This window comes from Antechinus flavipes, chromosome 2, assembly GCF_016432865.1.
Source record: "Antechinus flavipes isolate AdamAnt ecotype Samford, QLD, Australia chromosome 2, AdamAnt_v2, whole genome shotgun sequence".
Lineage (NCBI taxonomy): Eukaryota > Metazoa > Chordata > Mammalia > Dasyuromorphia > Dasyuridae > Antechinus > Antechinus flavipes.
Window position 1 is genome coordinate 376,111,573 of NC_067399.1, and position 26,245 is coordinate 376,137,817.

Genomic DNA, 26,245 nt, shown 5'->3' on the forward strand with positions numbered 1-26,245 from the left:
ACTGATTTGATGTCCTCTGAGCTCCATTATAGCTCTGAGAATCTGTGATTTGCTAGCTATATAATCTTAGGTCTAACATATTTGAGGTAGAAAGCAAGCAAATTCAACATAAACAAAATTCAGTAGGAAAAGCTAAAAAAACACATTCAGAACCAGTTCTCAGTTATTATAAGTCAATATAAGATTTTTTAAAAGAAACCTGAAAAAGAATGTGTAGTTTAAACCCTTCATTTTATGGCTGCAATGAGAGCACTGGTTAATGGGTGTGCAGTCCTCGGAGAATATGTAGGGGTTGGGTAGGTAGGAGGTGGTCTTCCCACTGCTTACCCCCAAGGTGGGGTTGGAGAGTGTGCTTCTAGAAGTGTCAAGAAACTTATAATGGAGGGGCCCTGCAGTTATTGTAAAAGTATTCAGTAAACATTTCCTGTCTACTTACTGTGGAGTTACAAAAACCCTTTTAAATGACTCTTGTGCCAGATATGAGACTGCATACAGAAAGCTCCTATGGAGAAACTCTCTCTTCCCTGGTAGCAAGCAAGGCAAGAACTTCTATAAGCCTTCTGGGTAGAACCAGCAGGATATTCTCTCCCACCAAGGTAGATAACTAGCTGTGAACATATGGTGCTTCTGTTTCTTCATGTTTCTTCTTTCTTGGTCTTAGGTGAATGAAAATTGAATACAGAAGAAACTAGTCTTTACACTTTTTTAGCTTGAAAGGTGGGAAGAACCACCAGAAGTACAGCAGCTGAACAAGAAGGAACCAGCCCTGACTTATAACCTGCTTTAATCAATCTAGCAGTAGATCAACCAGGTAATAGAAAAGTAGGTTCTTTAAAGCAAGGGAAGGACTTGTTCCTTGTTGATGCCACACTTAAAAATTAATTTAGTGATGGAAATGATTTGTAGTCACTACATTTAAGTTTGAACCTACTCTTCCCAGATAGGAAGGGAAGGATGTGTAAAGGGGAAAGTGTGCTCCTAAGTTCAAAAGTATTTTGGTTCTTGCTGTTTTCTTTTGTTTTTAGTAAATATTTCTTTGTAAAAGTTCATTGATGTCAATTGGTTAACTGATATTGGAATGATAATCACTGGTGATATTGGGAAAGGGGGAAACACACTGTGATGAGGATTTAAGAAGTATTAGAAAGATATTTCAGAACTTCAGGGTTTCTCCCTAAAACTCTTAGAAGGAAACGTGGCATCCCTCTAGCGAACCAATTTCCCATGTCAAATTGGAGTTGGGATAAGGAACCTCTACATTTATATAAGCTACATAGTTGATGGAACTGAGGCCTGGAGAAGGGAAGGAGCTCCCTAGGTCATATAGTAGTGTGTAGCATGGTTAGAACCTGAAGTCAAGTTTTCTCATTTCAAATCCAGAGTACTTTCCATTATATGTAGTATGCAAATTAACTAAGATAACCAGAGATTGACACTCAAGGCTTCTACTGGGGTTAGGAGGGAGCCATGTTCTCGTGCTACAAATGCAGAAATTGCTTTCTGGCTTCATGCTGGGAGACTATGTATCTTAATGCAAGAAGTACAAAAAAGAAACAGGAAAGCTCAGCACAAGTTCTCTGCCACTGGATAATGAAGTGACCTTGAGCAAACCTTTCATTTCTCTTGCTTTTAGTTTTCTCATCTATTAAATATTGATTAAAAAAAACTAACATTGCTTACTTTCTGGGTTTATTTGTAGATCAAATTAGAATGGATGACATTCAGTCAGTGTCAGAGCCATAATCTGAATCCTAATCATCTCCAGATACAGTATGCATGGTAAAAGAAAGGTCACCACACTAGGTTTATGATTTAGGTCTGATACCTATTTATGTGACCTTAGATCAGTCATTTCAACTGCCCAAAGTTCATTTTCCTCATCTGTGCATCAGGGATACTTGCACTTTTTGCAAGCAAAATGGCTTTTAAATTGTAAAGTACTATAGTAAAGTGAATAATAATAAATATATGACCCAACTGAATCCTATCCCAACTAACTCCTTTCTTCCTTAATTCTCAAGCTAAGAATTTGGAATTTCAGACTAACCATCCTTACTCTAACCACAAGATCCTGGAAATTGCCTGGCTAAAAATCAGCAACCTAAGAAAAATAATATTCAATTTAACTTAACTAGCATTTATTGGCCATCTCTTTTATGCCAGGAGGATAGAAGGCTAGCTTTGAATTCAGGAAGAACTCAGTTAAAACTCTGCCTCAGAGTAGACTACAGTTTATGTGGGACAGGTCATGTAATTTCTCCCTGACCCAGGCAGCTATCTGAGACCATATCTTTATTTTTTTTTAAGCTGTAGATGTGCTTTAACCAAAGGAATTTCCCCACCAGAAATTTCAATACACCAGTGAATTCATAGGTCTTGGTAAGAAAAATGAATCAGCCAAAGAGCCAAAAAAAGACAAAAGAAAGTCTCTGGCCTCAAAGAGTTTAAATTCTATTAGGAAAAATACTGAGTATATAAATAAGTCTATATGTAGTCTTGGAAGGTGAAGACTCATAATCGGAAAATGAGGATAAGGCTCCTGTAGAGGAAAGCCAACCTTGAAGGGATCAAATCTAAGGATTCTGTGATGGAGATTGAAGGTGGGCGTTCCATAGCATGCCAGACTCGAAGGGACTTTAGAGATCAGCAATCCCTACTGGGTCATTTACATATGGGGAAACTGAGGCTCATTGAGGGAAGTCACAGAAGAAGTTGGGTCACGACTTGGACTCGAACCCTTAGCACAACGTTTCCTCTTGGTTCTTTCTCCGCCTGCGGTTCTCCCTCGAGCTGCATCCCAGGGAAGAGGACCCGAGCTGGGGTGTCTGTGTAAAGGAAGTCAGGAATGGGGTGGGGGTGGGGCGGTGGTCCAGCCTCTCGCCTGTTCCGTCATGAAGAGTCCGCGCGGGCGCCTCCCAGCCTGGCCGAGCCGGGGCCGCGGCGCCAGCCCCGTACGCGCCTGCTTGGCTGCCTTGCTCTCCGCGGGAGCAAAGCCTCCCCAGCTGCCGCGCCTCGTCCCCGCGGGTCACCATGTGGAGCAGCAGCGGCTGCAGGCGAAGGGCCGGCCGGCTCCCCCGCGCCGTGAGTACCTCTTCATCCCCTCCTTTTCCCTCCCGCTCCCTGTCACCCCCTCCTTTCTCTCCCTCCCCCTTCTCCCCTACCTTATAGTCTTCCTTCCCTCCCTCGTTTCTCCCCTCCCCCTTCCTTCTGTCCCTCCTCTTCTTTCCCTCTCCTCCTTCTCCTACCTCACCCCCTTCTTTCCCATCCCACGTCTCCCTTCAGCTCCCCCTACCCCAGCTTCTGCTGTTCGCCTGCAGTGGTCTCGGGGGACTGCGGAGGGAGGTAGAGGGAACCCGCCACAGGAGCTGTCCAGCCCCCGGCGACTGCAGGACTTCCCCTCGGTTCGCACCACCACCGGCCCCAGCCTAAAGAATCTCCCTTCTGAAAAGCCCCCTTTAGGTTAGCCTGACAAGAATGTTTGGGTTTGGGACAGAGGCGATTCGGTGGTAATTTCCAAAAACCATATGGACGCATTAACCGAATAACGCCTCCGCCTGATTTCTTTCTTGGCTCCCTGGCCCGGGAGTGGCGCCCCGGGTCTTCCCTGGTCACTGCGTGCGTGAAAAGCACCGGGAAGAAAACTGCAGTTATGCTTTTGCAGGGGGAGGAAATATATGTATATACACATATATATAGTTCCCTCCCCGACTGCTTTCGGTCTGAAGAGCATGCATGTTTCAACCTTCAGCTAAATGCCTAGTTGGTTTCGGGATTTTCCTGTACATGCTTAAGGGCTGACTCCCTAATTGAGAGCAACCACCAAGCACTCAGCACCCACCTACCTTGACCCGAAGGTTGCCACCCTCCTCTCCTGCCCCCAGGTCACAATCACAGACTGTTAGAACTTGGAGGAACCTTATTGATCATCTTCTCCAAATTCAACCATCATTTTATAGAGAAGAAAATTGAGTCCCAGAGAGAGAAAGGGATTTGCCTAAGGTCACACAGTTAACTAACTGATGGTAGTGCCAGCACTGAGAACCCCTGTCTTCCAACTCTCATTAGAGTGTTCTTTGCACTTCAGCTCACAACTCCCTTTGCACTTCATTGGGTATGGTCTTGGGGTTCAGAAAGAAGCAGAGGGTCAATATTGCAGGCAAACAGACGCTGCTGCCTTAAATAAGCTCTGGAGATTCAGAGAGAAGAGGGAGTCCCTGGAGCTACAGCAGCTGAGCCAGGTCGCAATAAAGCCTGTTTAGTAAAACCTGTGCTTCCCCATCCTCTGCCCCTGCTGGCGGCTCCAATTCAGTTACTGCACCATGTGACCGTCCCCGCCCCCATCCCCATGCTGAAAGAGTCTCTGGGGAGCCTAAGGTTTTTCAGCACTGGAGGAAAGGAGAACCCTAGGGCAGAGGCCCAAGGTAACAATCAGAGTAGCAGCTCACCTTTCTCTGATGCTTTATGCTTTCCTGGCTATCTGTGTGTGATTCAAGCAATGCCTCAGTTTTAACAGATGAGGAAACTGAGGTCCAAAGGTGAAACAACTTGCCCCAAAGCTCCAGCGATATGATGGATCAAAGCCAGGATTCCTCCCAGGTCATTTGGCTCAAAATCCAGGGTTCATTCTACTGTACCATGCTGACAACGACTTAAGGATCCAGAGATGAAGGTGCCCCCTGGCTCTTTCATCTTTTGTTTCTTTAGCGCTGCTTAAGTAGGCATTAACATTCTAGTTGAATTGAGGCTCAGAGAAGGGAAGGACTCCAGTAGGACTGTCTAGTCCAGTTCCCATAATATCTCCAATAAGTGGTCCTTCTCTGATCAGTCTGGAAGGAAAGGGGGCACATTTTCTAACTGATACTGACAAGCTGAAGGGCACCAAGAGAAATGATTGACAGTGAAAGGATAATATAACAAAGGATTTGTTAAAGCAAGTTGGACTATTTAGCCTGGAAAAGAAAAGAGAACATTATTGATGTCTTCACATGTATGAAGGGCTGTTATGAGAGAAATGATTATTAAATAACCTTTTTAACATTTGGGGAGATTTGGGACTTTTCCCCTTCCTATTTCCTCATTTGGAGATTAGGTCAAAGTTTAGTACTGTAAAGGGTATGACTGATGATGAGATGTAATTTTAGGTGAGACTTAGGAACTAGGAAAGTTTAGGTCTGATAAAAAGGCTAATCTAGGTGAATCCAGACCCATTGTGTTCTGTTCAGACAGGTCTGAGTGAAAGTGGATTTCTTTTGCTTATATTGCCCTAATCTGAATAGTCTAAGTAGATATAAGACTCTGTCCTAGACTGAGAGATCAAAGCCATGTCCCCCAGCCCTCATTAGAACAGGTCTACCTCTTGTTAAAATATTCATTCTTTCATTCTTTTGTTAACAAATCAGAATTAATTTCCATCTATTGGAACACCTACTATTCCAAGGATACATAAATATCAAGAGATACTCCAGAAGAATCTTTGGTTTATGAAAGACACCAAATGACCACTTTTATTAATTATTTGGTAGCCACAAATAATAAAATGACTAATTACACATAAATTATGTCTCCTAAACATTTTATACATTGTGATGTTATATGAAAAGAGATTACGAGATCAAGGGTTAATAAAAGAGGTCAGAAACCTTATGTGGTTAGCCTTCATCCCCATTTTATAGAAGAGAAAACTTAGGCCAGAGAACTTAAGGAACTTTTCTAATGTCACACAGTTAGTATCAGAGGCAGATTCTGAATTCAGTTTTGAGTCCAGAGGCATACTTCTTTCTGCTCTTGTTCTGCTTTGGTATCAGAAGGCAAGAGGAGTAACTAGTTCAGTAAAGCAACAGAACAGGGTGAAGAGGTAGGAATGGAGAGACACTTTGTAACAGTCTATATGTAACAAACTGTCTCAAGAAACATTAAGTTATCTTCAGATCAGTAGAATCTTCAGGCAGAGGTTAAATGACCATTTTTCATATATTTTTAGAGATAAAATCCCTACTTAGGTGCTAGTTGAACCAGTCCCTTTTGGTTTCAAAATTCTATGATGATCCATTTGCCTAGGATTATTCAATACTGTGAGTTTTAAGGAAAATCATCAAGGCCCACAGTTATCAGGAAAGACTTCTTGGAGAGAGTGATATTTGTGAGGGCTCTTGAAGGATAGATAAAATTTGTATTGAAGAATGAGAAGATGTGTCTGGTTGGACCCACCAGAGAAAAAGGATACATGCTGGGCCAAAGGAGGTTGTGAAATTGGGTGGATTGAATGGGGCACCCTAATGGAGGTCATTGAATGGCAAAGTAAGAAAAAAAAGAAGAGCAAAACCAGTTCTGTAATTAGCTACAAATAATAGGGTTAAAATTCTTGATACTTTGAAATGATTAGCCCAGAGAAAGTAACAGAGATTACAAAGAACATAGAATTTAGAGCAACAAGGAGTCTCAGGAAATCATCTAGTAATCCTCTTCTTTAGCAGCAGAGAAAACTAAGGTCTATTAAAGTAAGTGATTCTCTCCTCACCACTTAGGTAAGCAACAAAACTAACATCTGAAGGAGGAAGACCTCTGATTCCAAATTCAGTGCTTATTACAGCATATCCTGGGTTTCACTTCTGGAGAAAAGTGATATCAGTCTTTGTTGATCTAAAATTTAGCAATGTCTCACTGGATTTCTTGATACCCTTGAGTGATGGGAGAGCCCTTTTTCTTCGTGCAGTCAGCTCCCTGTCAGTGAAGTGGAACTAATAATCACTGCCCACCCTTCCTCCTCCTTGGAACTTCCTGAGGGAGATGATCGATGATCAATGATCCTGGGCACCTTTGAGATGATATCACCACTTGCGGTGATGTTACCACTGATGGAGACACAATTCAGATACCTCTAGTTTTACATTTAGTTCCTAAACTAGTCTGAGAGGAAATGCAAGTACAACTTTGCTTTGTCTTTAAAACCTTCAATTTGCCTGAATATTACTATAATCAAGCTGTGCTGGGGGAAGGGAGGAATCTGTTAGGCAATGCATATGGGCTCCTCTCCCTTTGGACTGCACAGCAAGCTGTGTGGAGAGAGAGAGGTAGCATTGCTTAAACCTCATGAGTTATTTTCATGTAGCTATTTATAGATTGTTGTTTGGAGTATTAAGTCCACTGGCAAAAAAAACCTTGTTCACCCCTGGAATATTGAGTGGGCTTCTGGGCTCTTTGCCCAAAGAAGAAATGACTCTATTCAGCTGAGCTGTAATAGAATTTAGAGATGGGGATGGGTTACACTCTCTGTTCTCTGACAACTCCTGGTTATATGATTTTGGATGAGTCATTAGAGTCACTTTGAACCTCAGTTTCCTTCTTTGTAAAATAGGGCTAACAATGCCCATACTACCAGTGTTATGGGGGTAAGATGGAAGTGATGGTGTTTTTGAGAATTGAATGAGATATTGGTTGTAAAGAGCTTTGTAACAAGCTGTGTACATGTCATCTATTATTATTATCCTTTGTTTGATAAATATTCCCTGAGCACTTGCTTTGTATAGGATTCACTATTGAGCACTGTGGTCAAGGATAGATACCAATAAAAAACCACCCCTAGTTCTCACGGAATTCACTCCGTAGGAGAGGAAGATGAGTTATGTCTGATACTTTGTGACTCTATCTTCAGTTTTCTTGGTAAAGCTACTGGAGTATTTTGCCATTTTCTTCTCCTGCTCATTTTACAGATGAGGAAACTGAGGCAAATAAAGTCAAATGACTTGCTTAGGGTCACACAGGTAGTAAGTGTTTGAAACTATATTTGAACTCAGAAGATGAGTCTTCCTGACTACAGATCTAGTACTCTATTCACTTTACTACATGTAACTGAAATATCCAAACATATAACTATAATTCAAGAGTAAAGAATTTTTTTTAAAAAAAGAAGCTCATGTAAAGGTCTTTCAAAGGCAGAGGACAGAAAGATCACTTCCAGTTGGACAGATCAGAGAAGGCTTCCTGGAGGAGTTAGTATCTGAATTAGCTTTGAAGGATGGATTTTGTAGCCATAGACAGAGATGGAGTAGATGGAGAAGGGAAATGTTCCACAAAGAGAGCATAGCATGGACAAAGTTGAAGAGTCCTGTAACTGTGTGTATGAGTCACGTTTCAGAATGTTCAGTTGTCCAATTTGGCTGAAGCATAATAGGAGTCATATCCGAATCATTGATGTAAAATCTTATGCCCCAGAAGTATCAGTGCAGCTTCTAAAGATTCTCAACTTGCAAATAGGCAGTTATTTCTTGCAGGGATTTCTTGCAGGCCATAGCACTGTCTGTGAAGCTGATGAATTATTGCCCCTGAAGGCAGAATCCAGAAGGGCAATTCCCTATCTTGACTCAATGGTTCCTCCACTAACAAGGCAAATATTAGGGCCAGCCAAGCAAAAGATGTGCCCTTGAGGAATACATCTATCCTCCCAAAGATGTTTTAAATGGGGAGGGACACATTACCAAGACATACATGAAGTTCTTATCCAATACTGTCTCCATTATCATCAAAGTATGAAGGAATTTACTTTTATTTCCCTTTTCCAAATGGATTTGCATTGGAAGCAATTTTCTACTTGAGGAATGAAAAGTTTATCTCTTCCCAAAATGAATATCAAGAAATAGGAAGCAGAATCAGGGTTTGAAATTATGAAGAAGAGGCTTTCTCAAAGATTTGGGATCTAATTCCTACCTGAATACTCCTGTATAAAGGCAGGCTTATTTTCAACCTTAACTTTCAAACCCATTACCCAATGGGGAGGACCTGTGTCATGCATTTCTTTTCTTTGTTTTTTTTTTTTTGCTAGTACCTAGAGTATAGCATTTTATTTTTTGGTTTGTTTTTCCTTTTTTATTGTTTTCTTTTTTCTGGTTATATATGTACATTAATTTTTAAAAATACACATTTCTTTATGAATCATGTTGGGAGAAAAGAATCAGAATAAAAGAGGAAAACCAGAAGAGAAAAAAAAAACAGAAGAAAAAAAAGAGGGAAGTGAAAGCATGTGTTGATTTACATTATCTCCTTGGTTCTCTCTCTGGATGTAGATGGCGTTTTCTATCCAAAATTTATTGGGATTGCCTTGGATCACTGAACTGCTGAGAAGAACCAAGTCTTTCATAGTTGATCATTGTATAATCTTGCTGTTACTATGTACAATGTATTCCTGGTTCTACTTGTCTCACTCAGCACTATTTAGTGTAAATTTTTCCAAGCCACTCTAAAATCAGCTTGTTCGTCATTTTTTATAGTGCAATAATATTCCATTACTTTCATATATCAAAACTTATTCAGCCATTTCCAACTAATAGGCATCTATTCATTTTCTAATTCTAATTCTAATTCCACCACAAAAAGAACTGTTATTAACCTTTTTTCATATGTGGGTCCTTTTCCCTCAATGATTTTCTTGGGATACAGACTCAGTAATAGCACTACTGAATCATAGTTTTATAGTCTTTTGAGTATGCTTCCAAATTGCTCTCCAGAATGGTTGGATCATTTCACAACTCCACCAAGAATGCATTAGTGACCCACTTTTCCCACTACCCCTTTAACATTTATCATTATCTTTTCCTGTCATCTTAGCTAATCTGAGAGGTGTGAGTTTATATATCAGAATTGTTTTAATTTGCATTTCTCTAATCAATGGTGATTTGGAGCATCTTTTCATATGACTATAAATGGATTTAATTTCATCATCATGTCATGCATTTCTTAATGAAAAATCATGAATATCATTCTCATCAAGGACTAAAAAGTGGTTCTAGAAGAAAACCCTAAATGGTGAAATATGGAATACAGAGATGAATAGGTAAAATATCATCAATCATAAGATTATATGCTAGAAGGGACATTGGAGATTATCTCGTCAACCCCTCTTCTTTATTGGATAAATTGAAAATATAGATTAAAAGAAGGGAAGAAATTTCCAAAGCCAGTGGCAATTCTCAATTATTAGTGGTAGCAGTGGCAAAATCAGGATCAGAACCCAGGCCTCTTAGTTTTTAGTACTGTGTTCTTTTCACTATACCACAACAATTTCCCCCCTAGGAATCAACCTCTATGTCTTATCTCTTCCCATACCTTGCCTGTGTCAGAACAGCACAATAATAGATGTCTCTGAATTAGGGGGGCCTGTGAAAAAGCTGTGGACTAGAAGAGGGAACTGAATAGGAGATAAAATAAAGAACATCAGAGATTTTGAACTAGGCCTACTGTCATGTCCCAGTATCTCCATAGTCCTCAAATACCTCAGTTTTTTTCTAAAGTTACAATCCTTACCCCAGGCCAGCTATGTGAAATGTGACTGCTTCTTCTCTATTAGAAGATTCCTGTGATTATGAAAGCAACATTGACAAAGGAAAAATTTGGAATAGCTTGGAGTACTCTTAGAGCTTGTGTCATATATTTACCATATTGGGCCTATACTATCAGGAGATCAAAAGAGTGAGCCCTCTATAGTAGTGATAGAAAAATCTAAGGGGCCTGATGTTGATTCCTGATGCCTGATATTTTGAAACATCATTTATCCCAAACTATAGAAATAATCTTGGTTCCTTCTGTTTTTGCATCCTCATTTTTAGCACCCCTTCCAAAGCCCCAAAATAACATGTCTTCAACATCAATTGGCATTTTTGCCTGCATGAGCTTTGGAATGAACTCACTTAGAAATGTCATAAGGTTTTCAATTATGTTTGGAGTCATAATATCATACAATTTAAGAGTTAGAAGGGTTTTCAGTGGTCATTTAGTCAACCCATACATGAAAGAAATCCTCACCTATTATATAGCTAACTGTCATCCATTCTTTCATTGGAGACTCTGAAGGAAAAGGAATCTGCCATCTCTTAAAACAACCCATTTCATTTCTGGAAAGAAGGCATTAACTAATAGGGAGACCACTGAATTTGGAATCAGAAAGCACCCTGGCTTCCATTATCTGTGTGATCTTGAACAAGCCTCTCAAGAAGCCTCGGGCATTTGTTTAGCATTTTTAAAATTCAGAAATTGGTCTGGATGATCTCTAAGGCCCCTTCTAGCACTAAATATTGTGATTTTTACACTCTCTCAGAACCTCATCTATAAAGTAAGCAAAATGATACTTGCATAATTTACCTAACAGAAATGTTGCAAGGAAAGCACTTTACAAGGCTTAAAATGCCCTCTAAATGTAAGGAGTTGTTGTGTTGTAATTTTTTTCTGAATGGGTTTTAAGGGCAGGTTTCTCTAGGGCGGGAACTCATAACCCAGAGAAGTAAACCAGGCCAATTACTTAAGAAAAACCAAGCTTCCCACACAAGCCAAAGACAGCTTACAGTCTAAATCAAAGAAGAAGAGACAGAAGGCATGGCAATGATTTCTTAAGTTATACTGTTAAAGTCCTTTTGCTATCAGCAAAATCCTTCCTGGAAGGAGCTAATGATTCCTGCATAAAAGCCAGGGCACAGGACACACATTTATCTGCTGTTATGGTCCCTTGCATTAGTGTTGGTTGAGGGTTTCTACTGGAAGAGTGGCTGGCTACTGGGATCCCAAAGGAAGTCCATGGATTTCTGGCTCATATGAAATGGCATGGTATGTGATACAAAGACTCCTGGATTTGAAAGCCTAAATTTTAATCTTTGCTTTTATGGTATCTCTGTGACTCTATCAAAATTTCTCATCTTTAAATAGGAATAAGATTACTAAAAACCTCATGTGGCTCAAAAGAACTTAGGTTTAGAACTGAAGGGGAGTTTAGATGACATTGGAGTCTAACCCCTTCCATTTATATATGAGGAACTGGAGATATAGAAACATTACATGACTTTCCTAGGTCAAACAGTTAATAGGTATTTGAGGTTGGTTTGAATTCAGGTCTCCCTGATTCCAAACAATCTTGCTGTTACTTATACAATGTTCTCTTGATTCTGCTAATTTCACTCTTCATTATTTCATACAAGTCTTTCCATGTTTTTCTAAAATAATCAAAGTTATCATTTCTAACAGTACAGTAATATTCTATCATGATCATAGATGACTTGTTCAGATTAGCACTCTGTATCAGTTGTGAGGAAAATTCTTATTAGGTTTTAAAGCCCTATAGAAACATCTGAGATGTTTCATAGTGGAAGTAACCATGGCGAGAGAAAAAATATATAAATATAGGGTTAGGAGCTAGAAGACTTGAATTTGAAGCAAAGTTCTGCCATTTACTTTGTGATAACTTTCCTCTTCTCAGTTTCTCTTTTCCTATCTATGAAAAGGAGAGGATTTACAGATGATCGATTCTAGATATGATGTCAGGGATTCTGATTTGGAAAAAACCCTCCATAGTGCATTCAGTGCTGGGTGTGGAGTCAGGAAGATTCATCTTCCTGAATTCAAATCCATCTTTAGACACTTACTAGATGTATGACTCTGGACAAGTCACCTAATTCTGCCTCAGTTTCTTTATCTGTAAAATGAACTGAAAAAGAAAATAGCAAATCAATTCAGTATCTTTTCAAGAAAACCCTAAATGGGGTCAGGAAGAGTTGGACATAACTAAAATGACCAAACAATAACAATAACAAAAACATTGACTGTTAAACCAAAAATCTTTCCCTCTCTTAGTAGCACTGGTAAAGTGGAAAGAACTCTTTCCCATTTTGGGCCCATTTTGGCCACTTACTGTATGAATTTGGACAAATTACTTATCTGCAAAATGATGGGATTAGACTATTCTCTCCAATCTCTTCTTCTTGGTGATAGGGTACAGAACTGGGGCTTTCCCAAAGGAAAAAGGAAAACAAAGAATCTCAGAGACATAGAAAGGTACTGCACTTAGGCTAAATTATGGGTGAAAAAAGAGGCAATGAAAGGAAGACTTGTGAACACTAGATAGTGGGACAGACATTTGATTCCTTGTGATCTCGTTTATTCAGTCCTTTTAAACTTCTTAACTTATGTTGTTTTCCCCTATAGTGCTGTTTGCAAAAGGCAACCAGATAGTACAGTGGATCGTGTATTGCTCCTAGGGTCAGGAAGCCTTAATTCAAATCTAATCTCAAATACTTCCTGGTCATCTTTATTTAATCTCTGCCTGTTTCTGCATCTGTATATTTGGGATAATAACAGTGTCTACTTCACAAGGTTGTCATAAGGATCAAGTGAGATAATAATTGTAAAGCACCTGGCACATGCCAAGCATTATATAAATGCTGCTGCTGCTACTGCTGCTGCTGCTGCTGCTGATGATGACTGCCAGGTTAAGTATCAGGAAGAAGTGAGTTCAATTCCTGCTCCAAATACTTACTAACTGTATGACCTTCTCAAAGCACTTAATCCCTCTGCACTTCAGTTTTCCCAACTGTTGTTTGTCCTTCATTCTCAAAGAAAAGCATGACACCAGGGAGCTGTGAATTAAAGTGAAGGAAAGCTTGGAAATAAGATAGCACCTACTTCTAAGGGTTGTATTGATAATCAAATGAGATGATATTTGTAAAGCACCCGGCACATATAATAGGTCCATAATAAATGCTTGTTTCCTTTTATCATGACCCACCTCTTTTTCCTCAAAGTGTTTCCTGGCAAAGAACTCTCCTCTTTCATCCCTCCTACCTACTTACTACAGCACTGAATTCATATTATAAAATTCAGCACTTATCTTTCTTCCTATATGATATTGGGCAAATCATCCTTTTGGGACTTAGTTTTTGCTTTAAATGAGGACCTAGATCACAATTATATTGGAGTCATAAGTTTAACACCGGAAAGAACTTGGTAGGTCATTGAGCTCAATCCCCTCATTTCATAGAAGAAAAAGCTTAAAACTGGAAAAGTAAAGTAACTTCCTCAAGATCATATAGATCAGAGCTTCTTAAACTTTTTTTCACTCTTAGGCCCTTTTTGCTTGAGAAATTTTTGCACTACCCTGGGTAATAGGCATATAAAAAAGATATACAAATCAAACATTTATTGATAATGAATCATAATTTTGTGACCCCCCCCCATTCACACAAGATCCCACATGGAGTCAAGGCTCACAGTTTAAGAAACTGGATAATAAATTGCTGGATTTGAATTGACTAAATATATGAAAGGATATTAGAAATAACTTTAAAGTGTTTTTATTTTGTTTTGTTTTGTAAGAATTGTTGGTCTCAGCCAAATAATTAATCCACTAACTGCATGATTTCAACCAAGTATTTTACCTCTTTGGTCCTCAATTCCCCCATCTGTAAAAAGGGTTTTAAGTTCCCACTTAGAAATTCAGCAATTCTAAGGCCTCTTTCAGCTCAGTCTGTTTTCCATGATTGTATGGTTATTTCCAATTCCGTAACTCTTTGACTCCCTAATTCTTAATATTTTTATTACCTAGGATTGTATAATAAGTTGTCTCCCTTCATTTGGGCCAGAGGTGTGTCTGACAAAATACTTGCATAGTGTTAGTATATATTTAATCACAGTGTAGTAGAAGAAAGACTAGTCTCAGAATGAGAGGATCTAGGTTGATTCCTTACTCTGCCATTTGCCTGGAAAGTCACTTAACTTGCTCAGATCTCTGTTTCCTTAGCTAAACAATGAAGATAATGATTCTTGCCCTACCCATCTTACAAAGGTTTTGTAGAAAGTATTTTTCTAATCTTCAAGACCACATCAGCACAAAAAATTTACAAATGTGAACCTGTTGTTATTAATAATAAATAGGAGTGGCACTGTATTAGGAGAGAGAGAGGTGAAGAGAGTGTCAAGCCTTTAGCTTTTCCAGAAGTAATGGAATTATCTTGCCTTAGTTCTTTCCTCTTCCCCATCTCCAGTTCTAGATGGCTCCTTGTTTGCTTCAAGGTATGGGGTCCAAGTAGGACCTCTCCACTACAAAGGGAGATCCCTTCTGAAAAACAGTTCTATCTCCATTGGCGTTAGGCTACAATCAGCACATCGAGCAGCTGTGGAGTGTTGAGATGGGTAATTTGCCATAGTTTGCAATGTTCACTGATTAAGTAAGCATACACCAAAATTTAATTAGAAACATTTACAATTTGGGGAGAAAGAAATCACCTTATATAATAATCAACTATAAGATCCCAGAGTAAATATTTCTCTGGGAAGTATGCTGTTTTTATAAAAAACAAAAAACAAAAAACAAAACCTACGCATTTTAGAAACATTGCTGGCCTAATGGATAGAAATCTGGTCTTGAAGTTAGGGTGACCTGCATTCAAATCCTGATTCTGATTTAACTAGTCTGTGTGAATACAGGCAGTTTTTTCACACTAGGAATTCTCTGCATGAATAAAATCATAGGTTTGTCACTGCAGGCTCCCCATCTTCCCCCAAAAAAAGGATTTTGTTTGTTTATTTTATTGTTTTTGTAAATGTTTATTCTTTTTTTTTTTTAAGCAAAGGTTTTTTCCTCTTTGGGAGTGGCAAAGATTGGAATGAGCCTTCTTTACCAACATAAGCTTTTCCCTAGGGGGCAGCACCTTCAGCTCAAATGTAGGAGATAAAACAAAGTCATCAGTTGAGGACTAAAGTGTCTATAATTGTGATAATAGGGTAGCAAACCTGTCATCCTGGGGGATGTATCATGAGTATAATGGATTTTCTAACCTAGAGATTCATGGGAAAAAAGGTTTTTACACTCATAGGAGAAAGAAGGAAGAAGGTAAAAAAAGGTGGTCATGGGATGCCAAGTGCCCTTGGAAATCTGAGCAAGAAAAACCATTTCATTCTAGCTATTTTGCCCTTTGTGCTATGAATTCTAATGGAAGGGGGCAAGGTCTTTAGAAGCTGAGTCAAACTACTTAGAGAGTGATTAAGTTCAACCTAATTGAGAATAAATATCTTGAGTAGGAATGTAAGGACATTACTGAAATATATTAATAGGATCATTTAAGGGAATGACAAATAACATTACATTTGGTATTAACAATTTTCTATCATTATATAAACAATTTTCTGTCAGAACCAGTCAACCAATTAGCACATCTGTACTGGATGCCAAGACTGCTGAGCTCTAGGGTAGACTGACTCTCGGTGAGACGGTGTTATAAGACATGGGTTTCTCAAAGAGCCTAGAGAGTGATTGAGGAAACAAGTTTCACACAGAGAAGACAATTAGAGAGTAGTATATGATGATGATAAACTGAGATACAGACCATAAATGCTGTAGAAAAGCAGAGAAGTGAGGATAACAGTGTGACTGGGTTAGTCAAAGAATACTGTAGAGGAGGATAATATTCCAGATCTTGAAAGATGAATGGGATTTGTTTGTTTTTTTTTTCAAAATAAAATCTCAAAGTGAAAAAAAAATCCCAGAAGCCATTTAATTTCATCCATTACTGAAAAGAAATTCCCAGCAAGGGATCATTCTGCTGTTACTTGATGACCTTTAGTAATGGGAAACTCACCACCAGTTATCCACAGCACCTTTGAGTACCTCTACATTTTAACATTTTTTTAAACATTAAATTGAAATCTATCTCTGTTTAGAGTCCTCCTATCAGTCCTGGTTCTGTCCTCTAAGGCTAGCCTGAAATTTTATCCTTCTATGTCATTGGCTTTTCCATCTCCCTGGGTATTTTCTTTTTCAGGCTAAATTAGACCACATTTAAAAAAAATAGTTCCTTATAAGTTATCCATGCAGTCATAAAAAACATATTTCCAAAGCAGTCATGAAGGAAGAGAGACCAAAAACAATAACACAACAAGAAAAATAGAGAAAGTTTAAAAAGTATTCTTCAATCTGCTTTGAGACTTTTTTTCAAATTATTCATTGTAGAGAAAGAAGAAGAGAGAAAATAAGTGCTTGTTAGTCAGAAAAACTGGAGCAATCTTCCCACCATACTATTGTCCCATTTCTGGAAAGGCTCCAGTTTCATTTCCCTTCTCTGGACCTCTGAAAAATGAGAGGGTTTTATTAGATTACTGTCTGCTGGAACCAGCAGAAAGAAGACTCAGAATATTCCCTACCAGAATTCTGAAGTCTGAATTGATGTCATTCTTGCTTGAAATCTCTATCTCTTGACAAGTTGACATGTTTACAGCAGTATAGTAACAAACCTGCAAAAGGGCTCCACTTCAAATATACAGCCTTGGGAGAGAGACAAAAATAAATAAAAAGTCTCCTTCCCTCAAGGATTATGTTTCATCATGAGTTCTTAGGACTTGTGGTGAATCATTTTGTTAATTAAAATAAATCAAGTTAAAAGTCTTCACAAGTTTATTATCTTTACAATTTTGTTATATTGTTATCATTATATAAATTGTTCTACTGGTTCTGGTCACTTAACCTTGCAAGAATTCATCCTAGTCTTTCCCAGTTTTTCTGAAACTCTCTCCTTGATCATTTTTTTTTACAATGCAATCTTATTCTATCCCATACATATCCCAGAACTTGTTTGGACATTTCCTAACTGATGGACATCCCCTCAGTTTTTAATTCTTTGCCACCACAAAAAAAGCTGAATATAGGTGTATATGTGTATTATGTATATGTATAAAACTAACATATTGATCCTTTTTTATCTTTCTGGGATATAGATTTAATAGTAGTATTAATAGGTCAAAAAGTATGCACAGTTTAATAGTTTGGGGCATATTTCCACATTGTTTTCCAGAATAGTTCAACTAGTTTGCAGCTTCACCAACAATGGATTAGGGTACATGTTTTTCTCCCATCTTCTCCAGCATTTATTACTTTATTTTTTGTCATTTTAATCAATCTTGTAGGTATGAGATGCTATCAGAATTGTTTTTATTTTTACTTATCTAATTATTAGTGATTAAGAGCATTTTTATGGCTATTAACAACAGATTTCTTCCTCGAAAAAATTGCCTATATATTTCTTTTGACTATTTGTCAGTTGAGGAATAGCTCTTGTTTTTGTAAATTTGACTCAGTTCCCTAGATATCTTAGAAGTGAAATCTTTTTTGGAAAAACCTGCTATAATGATTTTTGTCCTCATTTTCTGTTTTTCCTCTAATTATAGCTATGTTACTTTTACTTGTGTAAAACCTTTAAATTTTATGTAATCAAAATTATCTCTTTTATCTTTCACAAACCTCACTATCTCTTGTCTGGTCATGAACTCTTTTCCTTTTTTTCATGACTACTAACTAATTTGTTTATGTCTATTACTATGGATTTTTCAGAAGCTAGATAGGTAAAAATCATTGTCGTAAAATGCATCTGTATTCAGGTTCAGGATGGACTAGATGGTTTTAGTAATCCCTTCAATTCAACAATTCAATTCTATAAATATTTATTAACCATATGTCATGTTAGTTTCTTTGCTGGACTGATAACACAGTACTCTCCAAGAGTTTACAATCTAAGGAAGAGAAAGATATGAAAGCAAATCACTATGTTACAAAGAAGAGGAAAGCATATAGAGAAGAGGCCAAGAAAAAATGATAGAAGTTAGAAAAGGGAGATTCAATAATTTCTATGAATATTTAAAAGATCTATAATTTTTTTAATGAGGAGGAGTTCCTTGAAGACCACATATAACACTTGTTTTACCCTGTTCAGATACATTTATCTAATTATATCTTAACAATTATCTCTTTTCTAGATTGTAAACTCCATGAGGGCATGGAGTAAATAGTATGCAATCTAAGTTTTTTATTCTTCCTAGACTCTAGTACAGTACTCTGCATGCAGCAAGAGCTTGATAAATGTTTGTTGGATTGAATTAAAATGTACACTCATCCTTATTTCTTGTCCATTTTCTCCATAAATCCTCAAGAGGTAACATATTGGAGGCCTCGTAGTATTTTTAATATCTTGAAGATAATAATAATTTACATATATATTATTGTAAAGATAAAATGTCTGCAAAGAACTTGGCAAACTTTTTAAAGGCTATATGATATCACCTATAATCATCATCATCATGCTACTTTAAGATTTTCAATGTACTTTCTTCACAAGAACCATGTGAATTAAGTTATGTATCATTGCTCTTCTTCTATAGCTAAGGAAACTGAGATTTGAAGAGAGAAGAGATTTGCTAAGTATCATAGCTTTATCAATAGGAGAGTCAAGGTTTGGAGCAAAGTCTATTGCCCTCAATAAGGTTGTCATTTTCTCTATTGCACAGGGTACCATTTGTACCATCTAGATGTTGTCCCTCATTCTTGTTACATGACCAGCCCGTTTGTTTTCCCAATCACTCTTGAGTTTTTTATCCATCCCTTTCTTCACTCACATGGGAAACACTCCAATCCAGACTCATCTTCCCTCCTAGGCAGATAGGTGGCACAATGGATGGTGTGCCAGGACTTACATCAGGAAGACTCATCTTCCTGAGTTCAAATCTGGTCTCAGATATGGGCTAGGTGTGTGAGCTTAGTCAAGTTAGTTAACTTTTTTGCCTCAGTTTCCTCATCTGTAATATGAGCTAGAGAAGGAAATGGTAAACCCCTCCAGTATGAAGTCATAAAGACACAACTGAAAACAAATGAACAATAACAAATCATCTCTCCCCTGAACTATTGCAATTGCTCCCTAATTGATTTCCCTTAATGGCAATATTTTCTGTTTAGCATTTAAACCATTTCATAGCTGAGTTTTAGCCTGTCTTTCCAGATTCATTTCAGTTATTCCCTTCTGCATTTGGGCCAAAGTATTCCCTTCCATTTAGGCCAAAACAGTCCATTTGTTATTCTCTGGACTTGATATGCCATTTCCCATCTCACTACCTTTCCAGAGATTATTTTCCATGCCTTGGAATGAACTTCTGGGTATGAGAAACCTCATTTCTTCAATCTCTTAGAATTTCTAGCTTCTTTTGAGAATCTGTTATAGAGGTCACTTCTCACAGGAAGCCTTTCCTGCTTTTCCCTAATTGGGAGATGTTTTCTTCTTTAAATACATTGTTCTTGTTTATTTATATGAAAGATGTTTCCCTCCTCCCTACACCTAGGATAATGTAAGCTTCTTGAGATCAAATACTGATTTTAATTTTCTCTTTGTAGTCCCAATATCTAGCACAATGCCTTTTACATAATAGGCAATAAACATACACTTGGTGAATTGAATTTTTCCAGGCAACTGAAAAGCCATAACTGAGCATCCCTCATCTGTTAACTCACATTCAGGATTTGAGCTTTGGAAAGGTTCAGTTGACTGTTAATAGCATACAGAGATTATTGGGACCTATCCATGCAGGCAGCAAGAGTGAGTGGGTTATTATGACAGCTGGAAGCTTCCTGATAAAGTAGGCATCTCCAGAAGAGGTACTCATTTTCTGGTCAGAGCTTTTACTGCCAAGAATACTCACACTCAGGGAGAATTCAGAGACTAGCTATTGACAACTCTAGGTTGGATGCCAAGGGAGAATTCTCAGTTATAAAGCCTTGCACAGAGGAAGCTCTCAGTTATTAAATGAGTGAAAGTATGTCTTCTTCAGGCTCTCTTATAGTATCCAGCACAAGATTGGGCATACATTAGGTGCTTGACACAATTTTGTTGGATGAATTAATGAATAAATACCCCAAAAGGTGGAATGGGCTGTTTCACTGATTAGTGAGCTAGCTCTTTATCAATGGAGAGATTCAGACAACCCATTTCCATTCAAATTCATCTTAAGTAGGTACTTCCTATATGAAGCTTATCATGATTTCCCACACACACAACCCAGCTGTTTGTTTCTTCTCTTCACAATCATCTTGTTATTATTATATGTATAATTATATACATGAGATATCCCCCCAATAGAATATAGGATCTTTGAGAGTAGAAGCTGGTTTTCTTTTCTTTTCTTTTTGTCTTAGAATCCTTAGCTTCTCTTCTAATGTCTGACACATAGAAGACAATAATTATTATTATTGAATCATTTCAGTCATGTCTCATTCTTTGTGTCCCCATTTGGAGTTTACTTGGTAAAGATACTGGAGTATTTTGCCATTTCCTTCTTTAGCCCATTTTATAGATGATAAACTGAGGCAAACAGAGAGGGTTAAGTGACTTGTCCAGTGTCACATAACTAGTAAGTGTCTGAGTTCAGATTTGAATTCACATCTTCTGCAGAAAAAAGCATTTGATAAAATACAATACCTATTCCTATCTAAAAAAAAAAAAACACTAGAGAGTATAGGAATAAATGGACTTTTCTTTAAATTGATCAGTAGCTTCAACAAGCATCATATGTAATGAGGACTAACTAGAATCATTCCCAATAAGATCAGGGATGAAACAAGGTTGCCAACTATCATCATTACTATTCAATATTGTATTCAAAATGTTAGCTTTGGCCATGAGAAGAACAAAAGATTAAAGGAATTAGAATAAGTAATGAGGAAACCAAATTATCACTCTGCAGATGATATGATGGTATACTAAGAGAGCCCTAGAGAATCAACTGAATTCACATCTTCCTGACTCCAGGGTCAGTGCTCTATATATACACTGTAATATTGATTGATGTTTCCTCATTTATAAATGAGGCAATTGGACAAAATGATCACTAAAGTCCTCTACAGATCTAAATCTATTATCTTATTTAGGAATAGGAACTGGACCCATAATTTCATTGTTCTAGGGAACTGTTATAGAGAACTCCTCTTACAATTGTAAGTGGAATATAACAGCATCCTCATAGCAACTTAGACTTTTAAAGAGTTGCCTAAATCACTGAGAGACTAAGTTACTTGCTGGGGATTCTTACCTATTTATATGGGAAATTCACCTTATTCCTGGGTTTCTCACATTAGAAGTATTCTCCATACTGAGGTCTCCACTTTTGGTCGGCTACTTCCCCTCAGTACCTCCATTTCTTAAAATAAGTATATCTGAATATAAGTAAGCTAGCTATGGCTTCATTACTTTATAGACTGCATTCCAGACTTTCCATACTTTCACTACCATAACTCTTATAACAGGTATTTTTATCTCTCCCCCCCCACACACACACACACAATACACATACACACACACGCACCCCTTTCATTTTCCTTCTTCTCCTTTTAGAAGATAAGATCTTCACTTGAGTGCAGATATTTTTCTTTTTTGCTTTTCTTTGTTTCACATAGTGGGCACTTAGTGAGCATTTAATAAGTTCTTGTTGACTTGACTTCACTGGATCACACAATCAATATGTCAGAGACAAGATTTGAATCTATTCTTCCTGACTTTGAGACTGGCTTTCTATCTCCTACACAATGTAGTTTCTGCATATTATAGATGACTAGAAAAATAGGTAAAAAAATCATCATTAAAAATGAGGGATGACAGATAACTTAAGGATTTTAGCATAAAATAGTAAAGGAACTACAGGAAGGAGTCTAGCATGTTAAACTATCTGAAAGACATAGACAACCATTGCACAAAAATGGAAATCTTAGAGACCTTGCCAACTGCATTAGCAGAAGGAGCCTCCACTGGATAGAGGACTAGTCCTTTGAAATATTGAAACTCTATGATACCTCTTATAGGCATCATTTTTTCATTCCAACAAATATTTATCAATCTCCTGCTTCATAAAAAGTATTATTCCAGAGTCTAGGAGGAATAAAAAGCTTTGAATTATATGCTATTTAGTCCATGCTCTCATGGAGTTTACAATCTAGAAGAGAGATAATTACAACATATAATATTAAATAAATGTATCTGAACAGGTAAAAACAAAGTGCTACATGTGGTATATATGCTTTTTATAGGACGGGGTTCACAGAAGGTATTCAATAAATGTTCTTTGAAATGAATAAAATGAAATGTACTGGCTTGTGTGAGATGATAAGTGCCATGTCACCATAAGTTTTCAAATAGGAGCTTGATGACTACTTGTCATAAATCCCATAATGGCTATTTCTAAGCAGGAAGAGAGGGTAGACTAAATGCTATAAAATCCAGGCTAGCTTTCTGGAGGATCTCTGAATGGGCCATGGTCTTTAAGTGGAGAAGTGATGAAGGTAGGAGAGACGAAGCTGGTCAAAGATGGAGTCTGGAATCGGGTCTGGAGTCTGAAGTCTTTTCTATGTTTTTGGCTGAGAGACTCTCAGATCCCAGTTCTCTCAGCCTTTAAATATCTCAGTATGATTACGTCACTACAGCAACTGAGTATGTGCCAACTAGAGGGATTATAGCATTACATCATATTAAGTATATGTTTAACTAGAGAACCATTATCCCATCAATCAAACTATAAGCACCCTGCTATCCTTGATTCAAGTACACCTTTCCAGAGTTTCGGCTCTCTACAAAATGCCATCTGAAGGCTTATCTAACTTTGATATCCTGGAACTCTTCTAAGTTTCTGTGATATTAAAAGGAAGAAAATAGAAGGAATAGGGTGTTAAAAACAGAAGATAATCAATACATATTGCTGATTTGGACTTATGAATGCCTAATTTTTAAAAAGCTCCAACCAGTCCTGTTAACATTGTTAAAGGATTACCTTCCTGAATTCCATGTAAGGCAGAGATATCTGAGGCTTCCTCTTTCACTCATTCTAGTGAAATACAACTTTGCCCTCATTATTATTGTCTATTATTCAACTACAGTGGGGAGCATAGAAATAAAAGTGAGATGGGGTGGTGGGCAGGCATATAAAGGCTCTTCCTCTTTTTAAAGAGCTACAGTATAGTATCAGCTAGATAACATAGTGGATAGAGTGCCAGGTCTGAAGTCAGAAGGTCTCATCTTCCTGAGTTCAAATTTGGCCTCAAGACACTTACTAACTGTATAACTGTGGACAAGCCACTTAGCCTTTTTTTACCTCTGTTTTCTCATCTGTCAAATGAGCTGGAGAAGGAAGATTGTTCTAATATCTTTGCAAAAAAGGAAAAACAAGCCCTAAATGGGGTCACAAAGAGTCAGACATGACTAAAACAACTGAATAATAGCAAATTGCAGGGATCTTCAAACTACAGCCCTCAGGCTAGATGTGGCAGCTAAGGATGTTTATCCCCCTCACCGGGGCTATGAAGTTTCTTTATTTAAAGGCCCACAAAACAGAGTTTTTGTTTTTCCTATAGTCTGGCCCTCCAACAGTCTGAGGGACAGTGAACTGGCCCCCTATTTAAAAAGTTTGAGGACCCCTGGATCATAGAGTGCTGGATTTGGGAATTAGGAAACCTGGGTTCATATATTGATTCTAGTATTTGAAAGCCCATACATATACATATACACACAGAGAGCTATGCATATATATACATATCCATGCATATATACATAGATAATATGTGTGTGTGTGTGTGTGTGTCTGTGTCTGTGTGTGTGTGTGTCTGTGTGTGTATTTGGACTGTGACTTCCTTGTGAGGGAATTCTTTCTACCAATGTAGATCACTACCTATTCTGCAATTTGTAGTCTTAGAGAGTCTCCAGGACTTGTCCAATGTCACATAGGCAGCATGCATCAAATATACATTTTGAAATCAGGTTTTCCTGCCTCAGAAGCCAGCTCTCTAGTTACTATTACCAGACTGCCTTTTTTTCTCATCTATGGGATGGATATAATAATTCTCATTAATCACATCAAAGGGAATCACTTTATAGAACATAAGGAACTACAGAAAAATTAGTGATTAATCTTGGCACATCATTGTCCAAACAGAAAGCATGCTGAATTATAAAGATTCAGAGTCATAAAGGTCGTCAGAGGACACCTGATCCAGTTCCTCCTCCAGATGGCAATCCTTTCTGGCATCTCTGACAAGGGATTCTCCAGCTTCTTCTGAAGCCTCCCTAGTGATCTGGAACTCTCCCCGTCATTGTTGAATAGGGGAACTTACTAAGATTTTAGTCCAGCAAACATCTATCAAATGACTACTATATATATGTAGTAGAGGCCCGAGAGATGCAAGGAACAAAACATCAAAATTTCTGCCCTTTGGGAGCTTACAATCTATTATAAAGTTCTTTATATTGAGCTGAATCAAACCATATCAGGAAGTCTTCATTGAATATTTTTGCATGATGCTTCAAGGGAAGCTGGAGGAGAGGCCATACCACTGCTGTGATAAACACATAATCTAGCTGGGGAAACCAAATTTATAAGTAGAAAAATTAGAGAGCATTGTGGATCAATGAACAGCCTGATCCCAAATGATGTGGTTCATACCATTCATAGAATAGGAGCCCAAGAGAAATGGCACATCCTTGATTTAGTGAATGAAAAAAAAAATTGCCCAGATGACATAGATGGACAGGCAGCCCACTAGATTAAACCATCAATATACACATACATATACATACACACACATACATATACACTACCTAACATCCTACTTTTTACCTTACCCTATTGCTTTTAATTCTAGTGCCTTCCCCTTGTTGCTTATATTAAATTTATCCTATATATCACTCACTGATATGTAGTTATTTTCACATGGCCTCCCCAATAAAACTGTGGACAAAGGACAGAGATTGTCTTTGGTACTTTTTTGTTTCTCTCCAGTGCTTAGCTCTGTGCCTGGCAATATAGTAGGTACTTAATGATTATTGATTGATTGTCTCACATATACACATACACACATGTCTTATAGGTACTACAGATCAATGGCTGGGACTACACTTGAGGAGGAAGAAAGACAAGGCTGGAATAAAAATTTTTTAGAATTGGACAGAATATGAGTGCATCTGGTTGGTGATAGTTGTCTTTCTGTTAGAGTTGAGGTACAGTGTGTCCGATTGTGGCTTATCAGATCAATATGAAGTCGGAATGTTCCACCTCAAGCCCAGCACATATGACCATTTAAAGTGGATTTTCTAACTAACTAAATATCTCATGTTTCTTTTGAGCTAATTCAATTCTGCTTTGCTCATAGAGTACAGCTTCTTCTCTGATGAGGGCATGCTACGCTGGACAGTCCTGTGCCAGTGTCTTCTATGTCATTCATTTAATTCTAAAGTTCTTAAAAGAGACCTTGAGAGTGTCTTTGTATTGCTTTTTCTGACCATCTTGTGAGTACTTCCCCTCTGTGAGTTCTTCATAAAATAATCTTTTTGGCAAGTGCACATTTGGCATTCAAACAATGTGGCCAGCCCAACAGAGTTGTGCTCTCTGAGGAGAGTTGGAATGTTTGGCACTTTAGTTCTAGAAAGATTCTCAGTGTCTGGTATCTCATCCTGCCAGGTAATCTTCAGAATCCTCCTAAGAAAATTCAAATGGAAGTGATTAAGTTTCCTAGCATTCGGTCTTGAAAATTTCCAGTGATAGAAAATTCACCACCAATAGAGGCAGACTCAAAAATCAATTTTTGGACAATTTTCTTAAGTTTTTAAATTAAATATATATTTATATTAAATATAAAAATATAAAT

General features: G+C 37.8%; 1 protein-coding gene across 4 annotated transcripts in view; it reads left to right on the plus strand.

The window, feature by feature from the left end:
* The first annotated feature begins 2,830 nt into the window (after positions 1 to 2,830).
* The window catches only part of BEGAIN (brain enriched guanylate kinase associated), a 269,374-nt gene continuing 245,959 nt past the window's right edge, over positions 2,831 to 26,245 (plus strand). For 2 of the 4 annotated variants that reach the window (XM_051978363.1, XM_051978365.1), the window contains exon 1: positions 2,831 to 3,081. In XM_051978363.1, the coding sequence (XP_051834323.1) occupies positions 2,846 to 3,081 (236 nt within the window). In that variant the 5' untranslated portion in view covers positions 2,831 to 2,845. The remainder of the gene's footprint in view (positions 3,082 to 26,245) is intronic. The other 2 variants (XM_051978366.1, XM_051978364.1) reach the window with 2 other exon arrangements.